Here is a 19108-nt window from a genome sequence, read left to right as displayed (position 1 = left end):
AATATAATATTGAATCTGACATTCAAAGCAATATTGACATCGATGACAATTGGAATAAAATTATAGATCCTCGCAAAAAAAATTAGTAATCGTCCAAATTTTTTCCAATGTATGACAACTTGGTTATGTACATGTATATGTACATATATTATGTATAACAACTTGGTTAAATTTTACATAAATATAAAATCTATATATAATTTTATATAGTGGTAGCAACATTGAAATCCATATATTTCCATTAAGATAAGTATTAGTTAAACTCTACACTGTGAATACAAAGTACTAGTTAACATTTTAGTTTACCAACGGTTAACTAATAACTGCGAATTCGCCCCTAAGTAAACTAAATTTGCTCTCGTCAGACCACATAATCTGTTGCCAATCATATAAATTCCAATTCTGATACTTTCTAGTCCAATAAATTTGTGCAGTCTTCTTTTTTTGTATTAATTATTGTGTAATTTTTGTCAAGGCGTGTTCCATATAAACCCAAATCTCTAAGCCATCGGCGTATGAATTCGATACTTAAATTCACTTGGTGAAAGATTTGCATATCCACCCTTTTAGAAAGTACACTATAATTTAACCGCTGCAGTCAGTTCTCTGTCCTTTCAGTTGACTTTCGGGGACGACTTAAACCATTTTCATGCTCCAACACATCACTATGTATTTTTTTTGGAAAAGACGAACAATAGTTGAATGGCTACAACCAATTTTAACGGGTGATCTAGGTAGAGGTATTTTTTCAATACCTTTTTTCCTTTCTTTGACAATTCACTCGTGAGTTGTGTCAATCTGTCTTGTTAGTTTTGTACAGTGTTGTTTGGCATTTCACTATGGAAATGTATGATCTACGTTTACAAATCGTTTAAGTTTATTACGAAAATTCACGTTCGGTTAAGAATGGGTTTCGTGCATTTCGCTCAACTTTTGGTCCACATAATCCGACTACTCTGCGTACTATTCGCAACACCATCACCCATTTTGAGACCCAGTATTCATTATTGGATAATAATCAACGTGGAGAATTGATTAGGCGCCGTGCGCAGCAACTCGGACTGACGTATGGAATGAGTTGGCGCATCTTACGTCCAGTTCTTAAATTGAAAGCGTGCAAAATACAGGTTGTAGAAGTACAGAAGCCACTCGCCTTTCCCAAGCAACATCGCATCGGTCTATGGGCTCTTAAAAAGCCAAATTTTCTTAAGTGATAAGTCCCATTTCTGTGTATGTAAACAAGCAAAGTTGCCGCATTTAGGACGAAGAGCAAACTGAAGAGGTTCAAGAGCTGTCATTTCATACAGAAAAATGATGCCGGTGAGAACCGTCAATGGCAACCGTTATTGTGGCAACCAACTGTTCGATGCCTCAAATTGAAGTTCGTGATTTCAGCGACATTTTATTTCAACAAGACGGCGCCAATTCCCACACATCGCATCCATGAATGAATTTATTGAGAGAACACTTCGGTAAGCAGATAATTTCACGTTTTGAGCCGGTCGATTGATATAACCGTCCGAGAGAGATAATCTTCAAAAAAAATCCTAAAGAATGTGCTTTCGAATGATAATAAACATACCTCATTAAATTTAAAGTTTTTGTGTGTTTTCTTTAAAAATGTAGGGTATTTCGAAATGGATCACCCTATTAGCTGACATCTAATGCCAATATACGATTGTTTTTGGTCACGCGATAATTTCTTCTGATAATTTGACATTTTGAACAACTTTTCAAATACACAATCAAAACGTGACTATAACTGAACAGTATGAAACCCAATTTCATAAGAAATAATTTATTTTCCATTGCCTGCTAGATCTAACAGATTTTGTTTTTAATTTACCGTTATATAGTCTACAAAAGTGGTGGTGCGTTTTTATTGACCACAAGTGTATTTCTAAATAAACAATCTTTAACACTTCTAGGTTCGAGTCTTTTCGGTTCACAATTCCCGATTATTTATGTATGTCAATAAAACCCTATTTTATCATAGAAGAACTTATTTTTGCAGTAAACAAATATAATTAACAATAACTTTCTTTTATTTAGTAGCATTGAAAATAACAGATTAAAACGCCGGAAACCCTATAAAATGTACATACATAATATATAGTATATGCAAATGATCAGCACGACGAGCTGAGTCAATTTTGTCATGTCTGCCCGTTTCTCCAAGGTTTAGGGGTTATGGTCTGAACTTTTGCAAATGTCCTTATCCCCAAAGAAGCTGCTCATTTGTCGGCAGCGCCGATATCGAAAACCATATAAAATACAATAAAAATATTGGCCCCACCCTAATGGACAGGTGCACACTTATAAGTGTAACGCCTTTAATTTTCATTACACAAAATGTTAAGTCACCGATAGTGTGTTATGAATTTCAAATGGTGCCTAAACAGCGGTTGGTGTTGTGAAATGAAAACGCAAGGGTGTTTTCTAATGAAGACTTTTGTTTTTGCTTGTTATCATTAGCGACTTAGTAAATATTATACACATCATTTGATGTAACTTAGGTGCTTAATACTTACAATGTTTTTGCTGTCGTTGCTTTAGAACTAAGTACAACGATTGTCACTAAATCGAGCTATTGTTGTTGTCGCCCTCGTTGTGGTTTTTGCTTGTGTTATCGCTAATTTTCTGTTATCGCAATATTTCTTGATGTTTTTGTTGCGTACAAGTCGTCGGCCATATAAGCAATACATATGGATGGCTGGGTGGCTAAGTTATGGCGCAACGATTCTATTTTGTTTGGTTATTTTCGTATTTATTTATTATTTTTTTTTTTTGGCGGACTGAAAGTGTGGTTATGCTTAGTTTCACAATTATCCAGTGTTTTATTTTAGCAGTGAAATGAATGAGGTATTTTAAAAATTAGATTTGTAAGAGTCAAAAGACTTTTTTTTGAATATTTTATTTCTTTTTAAGTTTAAAAAGCACATTTTCAATTTATTATTTTAAAATTTCAAGTAAAGAGTTGTGTGTTGAGGGTCAGCATGGCGGGTTGTAGTTAAGACACGACTGCAGTGCATGGCATGGAAAAACACTAGACTCTTCACAGTTATACATAAATATAAAATAATTTTTTAAATATTCTATGCAATCAACTTCGCTTTTGTCTCATCTGCCACAATGCATTGCAGTGCTTTCATGACATGCCATATATACATACATACATACATATGTGTGTATGCATTTGCATGAATACTGTGGAGACAAGGGTGTAATGTGCGCTGATTTCATTACATTTAGTTCTGTCAACAATCATTTAATACTCATTTATAATTCATAATTTTGTACAGATAGCAAACCAAATGTCTAGTTGACACGGAAGTTGGTCCACTCACGTACACCACTGCTCTTAATTGCAGCTTCACTAATAACGTTTCGTTTTTTCTAATAAAACTCAGGGGTTGGCAAACGATTTGATATTACGTTACAAGAATTTTAATCACACTTTTCATACGAAATTATCATATTTCACTTCACTTTCTATCACACTACATTGAACTCAATTTAATGGCGTGAAAATTCAATTTGCTTCCTTACACCTCAATGCATCCGCACTGCATTGTGTTAAAAGTCCACCGTTTCCCCCAACGAGATAATGTGCAAACATGACCTGTTCACAGCCATAAAAACACAACAACTGTTCGTAATTTTTTATCATACATATGCTCAGACCAAATGCATGCAATGCAGACGGCAGAAAATTCTCTCTTTTCGTAAAAGTACTACTTACTACATATGGATTTACATACACACATGCTTACACGTGCCTAGAAAAAATACTAAAATTATTGAAAACACCACGACGCACTCAGCAAACTACAAACTCAAAATGTTTAGAAACAATAGTGTTATTTGCTTCCGTCGCGCTCAAAAACAAAAATCATCCACTGTAGGCGTACTCCGCTCTTGCTCTTTTGTTTTTGTGTTGCTCGTGAAAAATCATAACAAACCGAATAACGAAGAAAACAATAAAGCGTAATGTCAAATAAACAATTGACGTTAATAGAAAACAAACCGAAATCAACGTATTGATGTTGGCTGCGTTTCTTCAGCTGAGCTACCGGTCCAACTGTAACCTTTAACCCTCTAATGAGATGAATTTAAAAAACAAAAATGGAGCAATAATATGAATAAAATTTATTCTTAAGGAAACGGCCAAAAAAGTGAATGAAAATAATCGACAATAACAAATAATTAATATTATATTTTCTATCTTCCTTAGGATCCATTTGACGAATATACTGAGTTCCATCAATTCATTTTGTAATGAAACTCGGGAAACTTTATACATAAGTATTTAATCATCAGAAAGCAAAACAAATATACATAAATATAAAACAAGAAAAAACGACAACTTCGGCTGCACCGAAGCTAATATACCCTTCACAGGTGCATTTCTTTTAGTAACTATGTGTTCAGTTTGTATGGAAGCTATACGCTATAGTAAGCCGAGATGAACAATTTCTTCGTATATTACATTATTATCTTAGAAAATAACCTATGCCAACTTTTGTGAAGATACATTGTCAAATGTGAAAGTTTTCCATACAAGAACTTGATTCCGATCGTTCAGTTTGTATGGCAGCTATATGTTATAGTGATCCGATATCGGCAGTTCCGACAAATGAGCAGCTTCTTGAAGAGTAAATGACGTTTGCAAAATTTCAAAACGAAATCTTGAAAGCTGAGGGACTAGTTCGTATATATTCAGACTGACGGATCAGCTCAACATACTGATCATTTATACATATATATACTTTATAGGGTCTCCGACGCTCGGTTTGTTATCTGAGTGTTACAAACTTCGTGACAAACTTAATATAACCTGTTCAGGGTATAAAAAGTAGCCGAACATTTTATACTCTTGCAACTTGCATCAATCAAAGCCAGGCAAATGGCTCAAGGGATACACTATATAGAACTTAAATACTGACCAACAGGATAAGGCTTGTTAGAAAAACGAAAATCGATCCAATTTTATCTATTGACCATTATTATGCCACATACTAAAAAATGTTCCCTGGGAATAAAGTCAAACCACCCTAAGCCAATGGTCAGGGGGGGGGGTAATAAATAGCTGATCACGAACGGTACCCTCCGATGCCCGGGCGAGGTCGGAGGTATAAAAGCTTTCTCTCCGCATACCGGCTCTGCGGACGAGTGACCAACCCTTTCCGGCTTACTCGTGGGACCAACAAATGAACGGAAATAACAAAACAACAACAACTACAGCAACCAATTTGACGACAACAGACGAGTTACAGGATTCCCATTACGGAATCCGACGAAGACGAATTACTCGCCTCCAGCCAGGAGACGAGTAAAGGTACTGCCGGACATACCAACCTAAGTATACCGTCAGATACAGCAGTGATAACAGCGAACGTAAGGGAGGAAGCGTCCACCTCCAAAGCTGCCATGAGCACCAACCAAAGTGCACTGGCGGCCAAAGGGGAAATCAAAAAGAAGCGCAAAAAATCCCAGAATCAGCTGAGGAAAAACCGGTACCAGAGGGCAGTCTTCATTCTAGGGAAGATAGCCAAAGACCAGGCAGCCGGCACCCCAGTTGATGAGGCAGAAACAAAGCGCCTCAAAGCAATAGTGGAGGAATATGAAAGCTACCTGAAAAGGAAGCAATCAGAACCTCTAGTAGAGAACAAACAGGAGAGCACTTCACAAAAAAAGAATTGCTCTACTACAGAAACACCCGAAACTCTGCCTAAAAAACCGAGGCGGAGTGAAGGCATTTCTGCGATGTAGCCGGAGATAGCCTGCAAGTGGCCATGGTAGATGGGAATTCCTCCTCACCGAGCACGGTACAGGAAAGATGGGTGGAGATCGACGTCAGATTGTCGAGTATGGTGCTAAGCTATGTATTCGACAATCCAGCGGGTCCTCACCCGGAGTTTGACTCCTCTGAAACCCTCAGGGGCTACAGGGTCATCAAGTGCGCGGACCAGACCTCCCTAGATTTCCTGATGGATAGTGTTTCTAAAATCAGCAACGCCTTTGTAGGCCTCCAATTGAGGCTTATACCCGCCAGGGACATTCCAAAGAGACCTCGTGCTCGCATTTTGTTACCCCCACTAGAGGAGCCAGGCAAAAAACACCTGAGGTGTATCAAGCTGCAGAACAAATCTATACCTGGTATAGATGAGTGGCAGCTGATAAAGGAAGAAAAACCAAACAAAACTAGCAGACCGATACTAGTGGCCATTTGCGATGAGTCCATTGAGGCTCTCAAGAAGACTGACTACAAAATCAGCTTCGGAATTCGAAAGGCCAGGTTGAAAATCTTCCAAGGCGACAAAGCGGCTGACGAAGACGACACGGAAGAGGTCGACGACGCCAGCCAGTTGCTAAGGAATGTGGGCATCGAAGAAACCCGAGATGCCCAATAACAACCTTAGATGCGTACAGATAAACCTGCAGCACTCGAAGAGTGCTACAGCGAATCTGATAACCCTTATGAACAAGGGGAGCATCGACATCAGCCTAATACAGGAGCCCTGGGTCAAAGAAGACACCATTAAAGGGCTAAACAGCAGCAACTATAACCTGTTTTACACACGGAACAAAGATAAACCTAGGGCATGCATTCTTATCAATAAAAGTATAAATGCATTTCTTTGTCCTAATTACAGCACAGCAGATATCATAGTGGTAAAGGTGGAACAGAAGGAAAAGCCCTTCTTCTTAGTCTCGGCCTACTTGGCCCATGACGAAGACATACCACCGACCCCGCTCACCAGACTAGTAGAGGAGAACAGGAAGGAAGATGTCCTAATAGGGTGTGATGCAAACGCAAGGCACACCGTATGGGGTAGCTCCAGCATAAACACCAGAGGTGAGTCACTCTTGCAGTATATTCTAAATAGTAATCTAAGTAGTATATGCAACAAGGTTGATAAGCCAACTTTTATTTTACCAATCTCTGATAGGTTTCCCGGGTGGGAGGAAGTGCTTGTCCTCACGCTATCAACAGACACAGACAGTCTCGTTGTGGATAACTGGAGGGTATCAGATGAGCCTTCCATGTCGGATCACTCCTGGATACTCTTCAGCATCCGCGGGAAGTACAGTGCTCCTCTCACATACCGGAACCCTAGAAGAACAGCATGGGAAAAATATACCAGAATAGCAACAAAAGGCCTCGAAAAGGGAGGCAATAAGAGTATCAGAAATCCTCAAGAACTAGATTCAGAAGTAGAGAAGTTGGAAAAAATCTTAACCACAACTTTCAATAAATCTACTCCGCTAACAGTTTTGAAAAAGAGAAAGTCTCCCCCTTGGTGGAACAGTGAACTCAAGAATTTCAGAACACAACTAAGGAAAGGTTTCAATGAGAGTTTTAGAACCAAAATATGGCAGCCATATAAAAGCAGTCAGGAAAGCAAAAAACGACTCTAGGCGATCTTTCTGCACATCGATTGAAAGTTGCAGAGAAACCGCTAGGCTGAACAAAATGCTATCCAAAGATCATATTAACACTGCCTACATTAGGACGGAGGGAAGTGATTGGACCTCCTCGGCAAAAGAGTCTCTGGAGGTACTAATTACAACACACTTCCCCGGGAGTCAGCAAACACCTTCAATGAGGGTTCAACCAGAACCACCGTTGAACGCAGCTGATTATCAAAGCCAAATAATAGACAAAAGCAAAAGCAAGTATGCCATAAATAGTTTTGCACCATTTAAAGCGGCAGGTCCTGGGGGGATTATGCCCATAATGTTGCAAAAACTGGTAGAACCAATGGTTCAAAGACTTGAAAATAAATACAAAGCTAGCATTCTATTATCCTACATCCCAAGAAGTTGGAAAAGAAGTAAAGTTGTGTTCCTTCCAAAACCTGGCAGAAGAACACACGAAAATGCCAAGGACTTTAGACCTATAAGTCTCACCTCCTTTATGCTGAAGGTACTGGAAAGACTAATAGATCTACACGTAAGAACAATAATGGCGGAGAAGTTATCGAAGTCCCAACATGCGTACATAAAGGGCCGATCAACCGAAAATGCCCTTCACGAGGTGATAAGTGTAATTGAAAAATCACTACACCACAAACAATACACCATGGCTGCTTTTCTAGACATAAAGGGCGCCTTCAATAACATAGAAGTAAATGCGATAATTAACTCTCTGGCACATGGTGGCATAGATGACACTGTGCAGATGGATACTATCGATGCTTGAGAATAGGAAGATTATAGCTTCAAACGGCGCTGCAACACAAACAAGCTATGTGAGTAGAGGGACGCCTCAAGGAGGGGTCCTCTCTCCGCTCCTATGGGTTGTAGCGCTGAACGAAATACTCCTCCAACTAAAGTGACGTATGCAGACGATATAGTGTTGTTGGTGTCAGGCATGTTTCCTTCAACAGTCAGCGAGATTATGGAAAGAGCACTTCGAAGGTTAAACCTATGGGCTAAAAATAATGGCCTAGGAGTTAACCCGAACAAAACAGAACTGATGCTATTCACAAGCACAACCAAAATACCTCAGTTTCAACTTCCGGTACTAAACGGTACAACACTCACTTTATCCCCCACAGCTAAATACTTGGGGGTGGAGATTGACACCAAATTGTCCTGGAAAATAAATATAGAAAAAAGAATAAACAAAGCATACATGGCTTACTATACTTGTAAGAGAATCGTCAACAAGAATTGGGGCCTCAAACCAAGTATAGTCATGTGGATGTATACGGCGGTCATAAGACCTATACTTACATATGGAGCTCTGGTATGGTGGCCAGCGGTAAACAAACAATACAACATCAAAAAATTAAATGGTATACAAAGAGCAGCATCTGAGGGTGTTACTGGGGCAATCAGGTCATGTCCAACTGATGCGCCAACATGATCCTGCATCAACTATCAATAGACATTTTTATTCAAAAAACAGCAGCTATTGCGGCGACAATAATAAAAGAATTGGGAAGTTGGAACCAGCAGAACTATGGACATAGTGTAATCATAAACAAGCTCACCATTAATAAATCAGACTGCATTCTCCCAAAGCTCGACTTCAATAGACACTTCCAAGTAAGGATACCTTCAAGACGAGAATGGAGAAGAGGCTCAATAGAAGAGGAGGATACCATCTCAGTCTATACCGACGGGTCCAAAATGGACTGCGGAGTAGGCACGGGGGTATTCTCCGCTGATCTTGGCATATCTCTCTCTATACGTCTACCAAACTCGGCTAGCATCTTCCAAGCAGAAGTACTAGGCATAGAAAAAGCCTGCGAAGCTCTATTAAAAAACCACGGGAATATAATTAAAGCAACTATATTTACGGATAGCCAGGCGGCGCTCCTGGCCTTGTCTTCACCCATGACAAACTCCAGCACAGTACACAACTGCAAGATAGCACTAAGCTCAATAAAAGACAAGCTCCAACTAAACTTAATCTGGCTTCCCGGCCACAGGAAGATTTTCGGTAACGAAAAAGCAGACGAGTTGGCAAAGGCAGGAGCTTTCCTCCACGAATCCGAGGCGGAGATAATACCAAGTCCGCTAGGATCAATCACAGGAGAGATCAATAGACAATTTCAACAAATTGTAAATAACAATTGGAAAAACATCACAAAATGCGTCATAACTAAACAATTATGGCCAACATATGACAGGAAAAGAACCAACGACTTACTAAATAGGTCAAGAAAAAGTATTTACAGAGTAACAGCTACCACAACAGGGCACTGGCCATTTGGGGAACACGCATCCAAAATGGGTATGCCCTACAACGACATCTGCCGTGGTTGCGGAGTAGCAGGGAACAAGGAAACAATCTTCCATTTTCTCTGCGAATGCCCAGCTCTAGCACAGATCCGACACAAAACACTCGGAATCCACCAAGCACCAAATCTTGAATGGATTTCCACCAAAAGCATATCGGACATAAGTAGTTTCATCGAAACCTCAAAATGGTTTGAGAGAGAAGATGAAACGTAATAGCAGATACAGGAGGTTCTACGAACAGTGCATCAAAATGGCACATCAAGTGTTAATTGAGCCCGATAGGGCTGCACTCCTACCTACCTACCTATAAAGTCAGCCCGATGTTTGAAAATCCTGATATTAGTTATATGGGTGCTAGGTCAAGCTTCCGTCCAAATTTATCTATTTTAGGCACAAATATACATGTTATGAGCAAAATACGTTAAGTAATTTTCTTTGAGGTATCTTAAATATTGGCCGATATATGCAGTATAAAGTCACCAGGATGTTCGAAAATCTTCACATTAGGTAAATGGGGGCTCAGGGAGGTGTTGACCCGATTCAACTCATTTTTGTTACACAGAATAACTATTGTCAGGAAAGATTTCAATTGAATATCCAAAAAATTTACTGATATGTTAGATCAAAAGACAACAATAAATACTGGGGTGAAAAAGTTTTCTATACAAGGACTTGATTCCAATCGTTCTGTGTTTGGGGTAGCTATTGCTATAATGGTCCGATATTGATGGCTCCCACAAATGCGCAACTTCATGAGGAGAAAGGAACGTGTGCAAAACTTCTAATCGATATCTTAGAAACTGAAGAAATAGTTCCGTATATATAGACGGTTGGAGACGGCTTAATCGACTCAGCTTGTCGCGCTAATCATTTAGATATGTGCCATATTTTATAGGGTATCTGACGTTTCCTTCTGGCTCTTACAACCATCATTGCGAACTTAATATACCCTGTCAAGGGTATATAAATGGAAAAATGCTGTATAAATGAGTCCAAAGAAATCATTAAATTAAAAAATTCATTGTAATTGGGTTTCGATTTCGTGAAAACGGTATGGCACTAATAGAAATGGTTGGTCTACATTTGGATATGTATTGGGTCGTTCACTAAGTAATTTCGATTTTTTAGTTCAATTTAACCGCAGTTTTATTGAAATTATATATTCTTCATTTCAACCCTTTATTTTTTGCTGTCTTCTTGCAAAAGATTGAATCCGCGTTCATACAATTTTTTATCATTGCAGGCAAAAAACTGGTCCAAGTTGTCCAGATTTTTAGGTACCATCCAAAAAATTCTGGGTAGACTGGAAGAAGTAATGGTTCGAAGGTGCCAAGTCCATTATCTAGACTTGGTGGTCGTAGTAGTACAAAAGCTTTTGACAGAACCTTTGTTTGGTTAACAACGGCCTTCGAAGTGCTTTGAGCTGGTTCACCATTTCTTGCGCTTTATTTTCTTGTACGTAACCCACTTTTCGTCACCACTAAAAACGCGCAACACGAATGGATCCCTACTTTGACTTTTGTGCTTTATGTGCTTGTGAACGGTCGCTTTAGACAAGTTTAATCTTTCAGCAATCTGTCGAATTGTTATTAGACGATTTGCATCAACCAGCAACTTTGTTTTATCCACATCGGCTTCGAAAGGTCTTCCAAGAACCAAATTTTTTAAACCAATTTTTGCTTTGGCGTTCGGTTAACACATCCTTTCATACACTTCAAAATATTCGGCTTGCTTGAACTGCATTTATTGCCTTTTAGATAGTAAAGCTGTAAAATATGTCAAAAATGCCGTTTTCGATCTTCCATCTTCAATTAGGCACCAAACAAAAACTATTTCTACTATAACTTAAGAAAATTTTGTACAAACAAGCCTTATTATATCAGCCAATCACATATATGTAACGGTAAAACGGTTAAGTGTGAAGTTGGCTGCGAAAATATTCAATAAGATCAGCTGTTGTCATCAAACAAAATAACTTAGCTAGGGGAAGTATTGACCCGATTTTCTACGCATACTTTATTTAAGATATCTTAAATAATGATCGATATATGCGGTATAAAATCAGTCGGAAGAAAAATTGTGGCTGACGAAAGTAGTGTTATCAGGAAAAGATGGAATTCTGACGACAAAGATCTACTGCGCTGTTCCAGAAAGAAACTGACGGAGGTTCTCTCGAATGTGCGCAACAAATTCCTAAAACCATGCGGAGAATCTTTGAAACCCGACTATGCAAATATCCGAAATTCAGATATCCATTAATTATGAACCGCAGAGGCCTCTGGTGCTAAACCAATGAAAAGAAAGCTTATGAGTTTGCCGCACACTTCCACAATAAATTTACTCCTAACAAGTTTAGTGATTCAGCAGCGCAAAATTAAGCAAATTTTTGTACGTTGCTCCTCAAATAGAGCTACCGATTGCCGAAATAGGTGGTTTAGGAGGAGATCCAAGCGTTGGCAAACAATAAATGACCACGCCATGACAGAGTTAATTAATGCGCTAGTCCTTAAATCGTTACCTGAAAACGTAATCAGCAAGATTTCAAAGATCTTTAATATGCTGCTCAGACTCTACCATTTTCTACCCGAATAGAGATGTCCTGAGCAGTGTCGGATTAAAATGGTTTGCAGTCTGATTATGCTGCAGCGAATTAACTGATTATGTCCTTACACTCTAATGCATCAGAATTTCCTGCTCTGGACATAAATCAGTTGGACTATTTAGTAGATTTTCTGATTTACTGACAAAGGAAGATGTAAAGGTGTCAATTTGTTGATGACATGCCCGTCTAATGGGGACTCTAGAACCAAATTGTAGATACGTCTATTACCTCGTATACCAAACAACTTTCTTTTAGGTCACTTAACAAGTCAAGAATAACATTGAAAGTGTTCGCTCTGTATTAATCCCGAGTTGGGATTCAGCCAATGTCAGCTACGGCTGATGTTTCATCTTGAAAATGCTGGGCAATGGAGGAGAAAGTGTCTGGATGTTTCCACCAGACCATCCTCAATACAACTTTGATAACTTACATCCGTCAAGATTTTTAATCTTGCTGCATGGAAGATATGCAGTAAGACAAGATGAACTATGCTACGGTAAAGTAATTTAGAAGATCTCCTGTATTCCACTCTAGGACAAAAGGATCTTGCATATCAGCGTGTCGCGAAGTGCAATGCCCAGTGCTAGAACTCAAGATGTCAATGGAGATCCCACTCACATACAAATGTGAGCGAAACAAGGGTGGTCCTTCGAGCTAGCTTCTCGGCTTTGCAATTTCCGGAGATTCCGCTGTGACCAGTCACCCAGACGAGTCTCAAGATGAATTAGCTTGATCCTATTTCTAGAACAGACTTAACTATCTTTAAGCGCACAGTTGGTGGGATTAGCGCTAGTATTATCGCCGTGCTGTCGGAGTGAATGCTCCTCTTCCTGAAATAGGCACCCCTTCGTAGAAATACGTCTACCGCCACTTTAATTGCTGCCACTTCTTCCTGAAAATACCACATTGGTCCAGTAGATTAGACCTAAGATTCACGGAGAGCTCCTTACAGAAAACTCCCCCTTCAGTCTTCCCTCCTAGCTTCGACACATCCATGAAAAAGCTCACTTCGCCTCTTCACCCGCGACTTTTCTCCATCAACAAATCCCTCGAATGTGTAATATGTGGGCAGAGAAAAAATCGCCACGAGTGGCTTCTGCGACGCCCGTGGCGGCAGAGTAAACGGGTGCTTAGTTTAAAAATGTTGTTGGTGTAGTCTGCTGAACCCAAGAACATTACTGGCTTGATTAGTGTTTCGTAGAGCCTTCCTTACTCTCTCCTCAATGTTTGGCCTCCAAAGATTTCTTGCAAGAATAAGCTCTAGGTATTTCACAGCTCTACAAAATGATATTTTATAATTTTTCTATTAAGATAATCGTTTACAAGAAATTCGTTGTCGAAAATCAAAAAATAAAAATAATAAATATAATTAAAAACAAGTAAAGAAGAGTTATGCTCGGGTGCAACCGAACATTTTATACTCTTGCAAGCTGCAATAATCAAAGCCAGGGAAATGCCTTAAGATGCAAACCGTCAACCAGAGGATCGGAATCCATATACAGTTGAACTTCCGTAACTCAAATCACCATAATCCAAAAAAACATTGAGTTAGAGGAACTTCGAGTTATGGAAGGAAATTTGTATGAAATTTGACTTCTATTGCCAATTCAAGAGTTCGAGTTATAGAAGTTCGACTGGAAGTATACATACATACATATGTAGTTACATAAAAAATACTCCGACCGACATATTCGGCAAAAGGTTTGTTAGAAAAACAAAAATCATTATATAGTACATATGTATGTATGTAATATATGGGAGCTGAAATTAATATCGACACGATGTAATCTATTTTTGCCAATACTACCTTCTATTAATATGTCACACACTAATAAAATATTTCCTGGGGTTCATTAAGGTACCATTACCACTCATATGGAGTAAAGTCACCCGGATGTTATATGTTTGTTATACGAGGGCTAGGTGAAGTTTTCGACCAATTTTATCCAGAAAGGATTCACTGTTATCAGTAAACCATGAACTCACAATTTCATTCACATAACTCACATGTTGGCCGAAAAATTATCCCTGAATTTCATATACATATGAACACTATATCTCGAACATTGACTGATTTTGAGGTACAAAGTCAACTATATGTACATACTGGCAGTGGCGTAGCTACAACTTCGGGCGCCCGGGGCCAAGGATGTTCTGCCGCCCCCCTTTATCTACCTACCTACAAGTCTCAAGAGGTGGTTCGAACAAAAGTGAATTTTTACAAAATATCTTCGATATTAAGTATATAAAATTCAGGAACTAGAAGCCATGCAAATTCTGAAGTTCCAAAATTCTCACAATACGGTTTTTGAGGAAATTGATAGTAAATTGAGTAAATCGGAGGATGGAGTCATGTGTAGAAGTTCACGCAAGTGAGGAAAGTTCTCTGATCGCCATTCAATTGGGAGTGGCTAGAAACGATTCTTTTACACATGGTGAGCTCACTACTTCCGGTCTTTGACCAAGTAACCTCTGGGTAGCCTAAGAACATCCGTTCGAAGGCGAAACATCCCCTATATAGGGTTGTGCGCTGGGTTTGGGACCCTCCGCGTAAAAAACAATACCAATGAAATCTAAACGACAGCCTCGGATCGAGAGACCCCCCTTTTGATGACGACCAAGGCAAACGAAATCAGGACTACGATTTGAGGGCATGCACCTGGAATGTCCGGACCCTTAATTGGGAAGGTGCCGCTGCCCATCTGGTTGATGTCCTCGCGAAAATTAAGGCCGACATCACCGCCGTCCAAGAAATGCGATGGACGGGCCAAGGACAGAGACGAGTAGGTCCTTGTGACATTTACTACAGTGGCCATATAAAGGAGCGCAAGTTTGGTGTTGGATTCGTGGTGGGAGAGAGACTCCGTCGCCGAGTACTATCATTCACTCCGGTGAATGAACGTCTAGCCACAATCCGCATCAAAGCGAAGTTCTTCAACATATCGCTGATTTGCGCCCACGCCCCGACGGAAGAGAAGGACGATGTGACCAAAGATGTCTTTTATGAGTGCTTGGAGCGCACTTATGAGAGCTGCCCCCGCCACGATGTCAAAATCGTGCTTGGCGACTTTAACGCCAGGGTGAGTAAAGAAGGTATCTTTGGCACTACGGTCGGTAAATTCAGCCTCCTCGACGAAACATCCCCTAATGGGTTGAGGCTGATTGACTTCGCCGGGGCCCGAAATATGGTTATCTGTAGTACTAGATTCCAGCATAAAAAATTCATCAAGCTACCTGGCTGTCTCCGGATCGAAAAACTACCAACCAGATCGATCATGTTGTGATAGACGGAAGACACGTCTCCAGTGTTTTAGTTGTGCGTGCGCTCCGAGGTCCTAACATCGACTCGGACCACTATCTTGTTGCAGCCAAGATTCGCACCCGCCTCTGTGCAGCAAAAAACGCACGCCAACAAACACAAGGAAGGTTCGACGTCAAGAAGCTGCAATAACAACAGACAACCGAACGATTCTCTACTCGGCTTGTACTCCTGCTCTCTGAGAGCACTCGTCAACAACTCGGTATAAGGGAACTGTGGGACGGAATTTCAAACTCCTTACGTACAGCTGCAACCGAAACCATTGGTTTTCGGAAAGTGCAAAAGAACAGCTGGTACGACGAGGAGTGCCGTGTCGCAGCGGAGAGAAAACAGGCTGCCTACCTCGCAACGTTACGATCGACCACTACACGTGCGGGATGGGATAGGTACCGAGAGTTGAAGAGGGAAGCGAGACGCATTTGTAGACAGAAGAAGAAAGAGGCCGAAATGCGTCAGTATGAAGAGCTGGATAAGCTGGCCGACAGGGGTAATGCTCGAAAATTCTACGAAAAAATGCGGCGGCTTACAGAAGGTTTCAAGACCGGAGCATACTCTTGTAGAACCCTCAAAGGTGATCTAGTCACTGATGCCCAGAGCATACTTAAATTAAGAAGGGAACACTTACTTCTCCAGCCTGCTGAATGACAGTGAATGCACAACGCCAGGAGAGACGAACCCGATTCCCCAATCGATGACGATAAAGTAGACGTTCCATTGCCCGACCATGAAGAAGTTCGAATAGCAATTACCCGCCTGAAAAACAACAAAACGGCGGGGGCCCATGGATTGCCGGCCGAGCTATTCAAACACGGCGGCGAAGAACTTATAAGGAGCATGCATCAGCTTCTTTGTAAAATATGGTCGGACGAAAGCATGCCCAACGATTGGAATTTAAGTGTGCTATGCCCAATCCATAAAAAAGGAGACCCCACAATCTGCGCCAACTACCGTTGGATTAGCCTCCTCAACATCGCATATAAGGTTCTATCGAGCGTATTGTATGAAAGATTAAAGGCCACCGTCAACAAACTGATTGGACCTTATCAGTGTGGCTTCAGACCTGGAAAATCAACAACCGAACAGATATTCACCGTGCGCCAAGTCTTGGAAAAGACTCGTGAAAGAAGAATCGACACACTCCACCTCTTCGTCGATTTCAAAGCTGCTTTCGACAGCACGAAAAGAAGCTGTCTTTATGCCGCGATGTCTGAATTTGGTATCCCCGCAAAACTAATACGGCTGTGTAAACTGACGTTGAGTAACACCAAAAGCTCCGTCAGGATCGGGAAGGACCTCTCCGAGCCGTTCGATACCAAACGAGGTTTCAGACAAGGCGACTCCCTATCGTGCGACTTCTTCAACCTGCTTCTGGAGAAAATAGTTCGAGCTGCAGAACTAAGAAGAGAAGGTACCATCTTCTATAAGAGTGTACAGCTGCTGGCGTATGTTGATGATATTGATATCATCGGCCTCAACACCCGCGCCGTTAGTTCTGCTTTCTCCAGGCTGGACAAGGAAGCACAGAAAATGGGTCTGGTAGTGAACGAGGGCAAAACGAAATATCTCCTGTCATCAAACAAACAGTCGTCGCACTCGCGACTTGGCACTCACGTCACTGTTGACAGTCATAACTTTGAAGTTGTAGATAATTTCGTCTATCTTGGAACCAGCGTAAACACCACCAACAATGTCAGCCTGGAAATCCAACGCAAGATAACTCTTGCCAACAGGTGCTACTTCGGACTGAGTAGGCAATTGAAAAGTAAAGTCCTCTCTCGACGAACAATAGCTAAACTCTATAAGTCGCTCATAATTCCCGTCCTGCTATATGGTGCGGAGGCTTGGGCGATGACAGCAACCGATGAGTCGACGTTACGAGTTTTCGAGAGAAAAATTCTGCGAAAGATTTATGGTCTTTTGCGCATTGGCCACGGCGAATATCGCATTCGATGGAACGATGAGCTGTACGAGATATACGACGACATTAACATAGTTCAGCGAATTAAAAGACAGCGGGTACGCTGGCTAGGTCATGTTGTCCGGATGGATGAAAACACTCCAGCTCTGAAAGTATTCGACGCAGTACCCGCCGGGGGAAGCAGAGGAAGAGGAAGACCTCCACTCCGTTGGGAGGACCAAGTGGAGAAGGACCTGGCTTCGCTTGGAATATCCAATTGGCGCCACGTAGCGAAAAGAAGAAACGACTGGCGCGCTGTTGTTAACTAGGCTATAATCGCGTAAGCGGTGTCTACGCCAATTAAGAAGAAGAAGAATTCGTACAAAGGTTTGCATAGGTTGCGTTTAATATTTCGAATTTTTGAGCACTGAAAACAAGGATTTGATGAATCATCTACCGTTGAATCCTTACTTGGTACCCAATGACTTCCTTTTATTCCCGTATGTAAAAAATAAACTAAGAGGCTCTATATAGCGTTCAGTATATCTTTGTGGAGAATATTTTTTAAAACAATAAAGCTGTATTCGATGATTAATAATTGTTTTTATACTCTAATCACGAAGTATAAAAGACAACCCTCGTACACTACACCAATGTTGCTAATAATTTTTACGTTCTTAGCATTATTCTTAAGAGTGTGATCGTACGTTTGGTAGTTTTAAACAACACCGTTATGATATCGGCTGTATGATTATTAATCAATTTATCTGATTATAGTAGCGATCGGTAAAGATATTTTTTGTATTTCAAACCTAAAAGTCTTAATCAAACACTCTGAGGTGATTGACGTTCTTGACTTGGAATAACACTTTGTTTATCTACTAACTCGCAGATTTAAAAGAAAGCATTTTTAAAGCATACAAACATATACAAATTTATAAATCACTTATCACATCATGTCATGGAAAATATGCAAAATTGGTTATTGTTGTTTAAGAACAAAATGCGTACTTGCGAACTGCTTAAGAAAAAAAAAAAACAAAACAGAGAAAGGCGTACTTACTGCTTATATTCGGCATGGAGTAGTAAAAGTCCGAGTGGTAGTAATGATATACACCCAAACTGGGTGGAGTGTGCGTCGGCTTGGCTGGACGCTTCATTAGAGCTTTATCCACCATGTTGAACCAGCCTCCTTTCTGCGTTTTTAATTGTAGTTTATCTTTCGAAATACCGTTAACTATGTGTAGTTTTCCGAAGACGATCCTAAACGTGCGACGCGCAACCGATGTCGGCGAGATTTCCCAACCAACTAACTTAAAGGCCTAACAGGGACTCAACAGTTTTGCGATAAGGCTTTTACTACTCCTCCCTAACGTGCATACAGACAGACAAGTTTTCATTACTTTGTCGAGCAGAGAGCGCGGAGCGGATGACGATATGAAAGGCGATAGCACACGGGGACGATTAATCAGTGAAATAGCGATATCGCGCTAGGGCTGAAAGTACTGTAGACTTGGGTGTTGAGGGCTACCGA

At 40.5% G+C, this 19108-nt stretch overlaps 1 protein-coding gene across 2 annotated transcripts in view; it reads right to left on the bottom strand.

The window, feature by feature from the left end:
* Window positions 1–18882, bottom strand: part of LOC120768453 — a 34676-nt gene extending 15794 nt beyond the window's left edge. Inside the window, exon 1 of one of the 2 annotated variants that reach the window (XM_040095151.1) lies at window positions 18638–18882. In XM_040095151.1, the coding sequence (XP_039951085.1) occupies window positions 18638–18752 (115 nt within the window). In that variant the 5' untranslated portion in view covers window positions 18753–18882. Of the gene's footprint in view, window positions 1–2531; window positions 2932–18637 lie in introns of those variants that run through there. The other variant, XM_040095153.1, reaches the window with a different exon arrangement.
* Between the last annotated feature and the right edge of the window lie 226 nt (window positions 18883–19108).

This window comes from Bactrocera tryoni, chromosome 2 (assembly GCF_016617805.1).
Source record: "Bactrocera tryoni isolate S06 chromosome 2, CSIRO_BtryS06_freeze2, whole genome shotgun sequence".
Lineage (NCBI taxonomy): Eukaryota > Metazoa > Arthropoda > Insecta > Diptera > Tephritidae > Bactrocera > Bactrocera tryoni.
The sequence above is the reverse complement of the archived record's forward strand: the minus strand, read 5'-3'. Positions and strand labels throughout refer to the sequence as shown.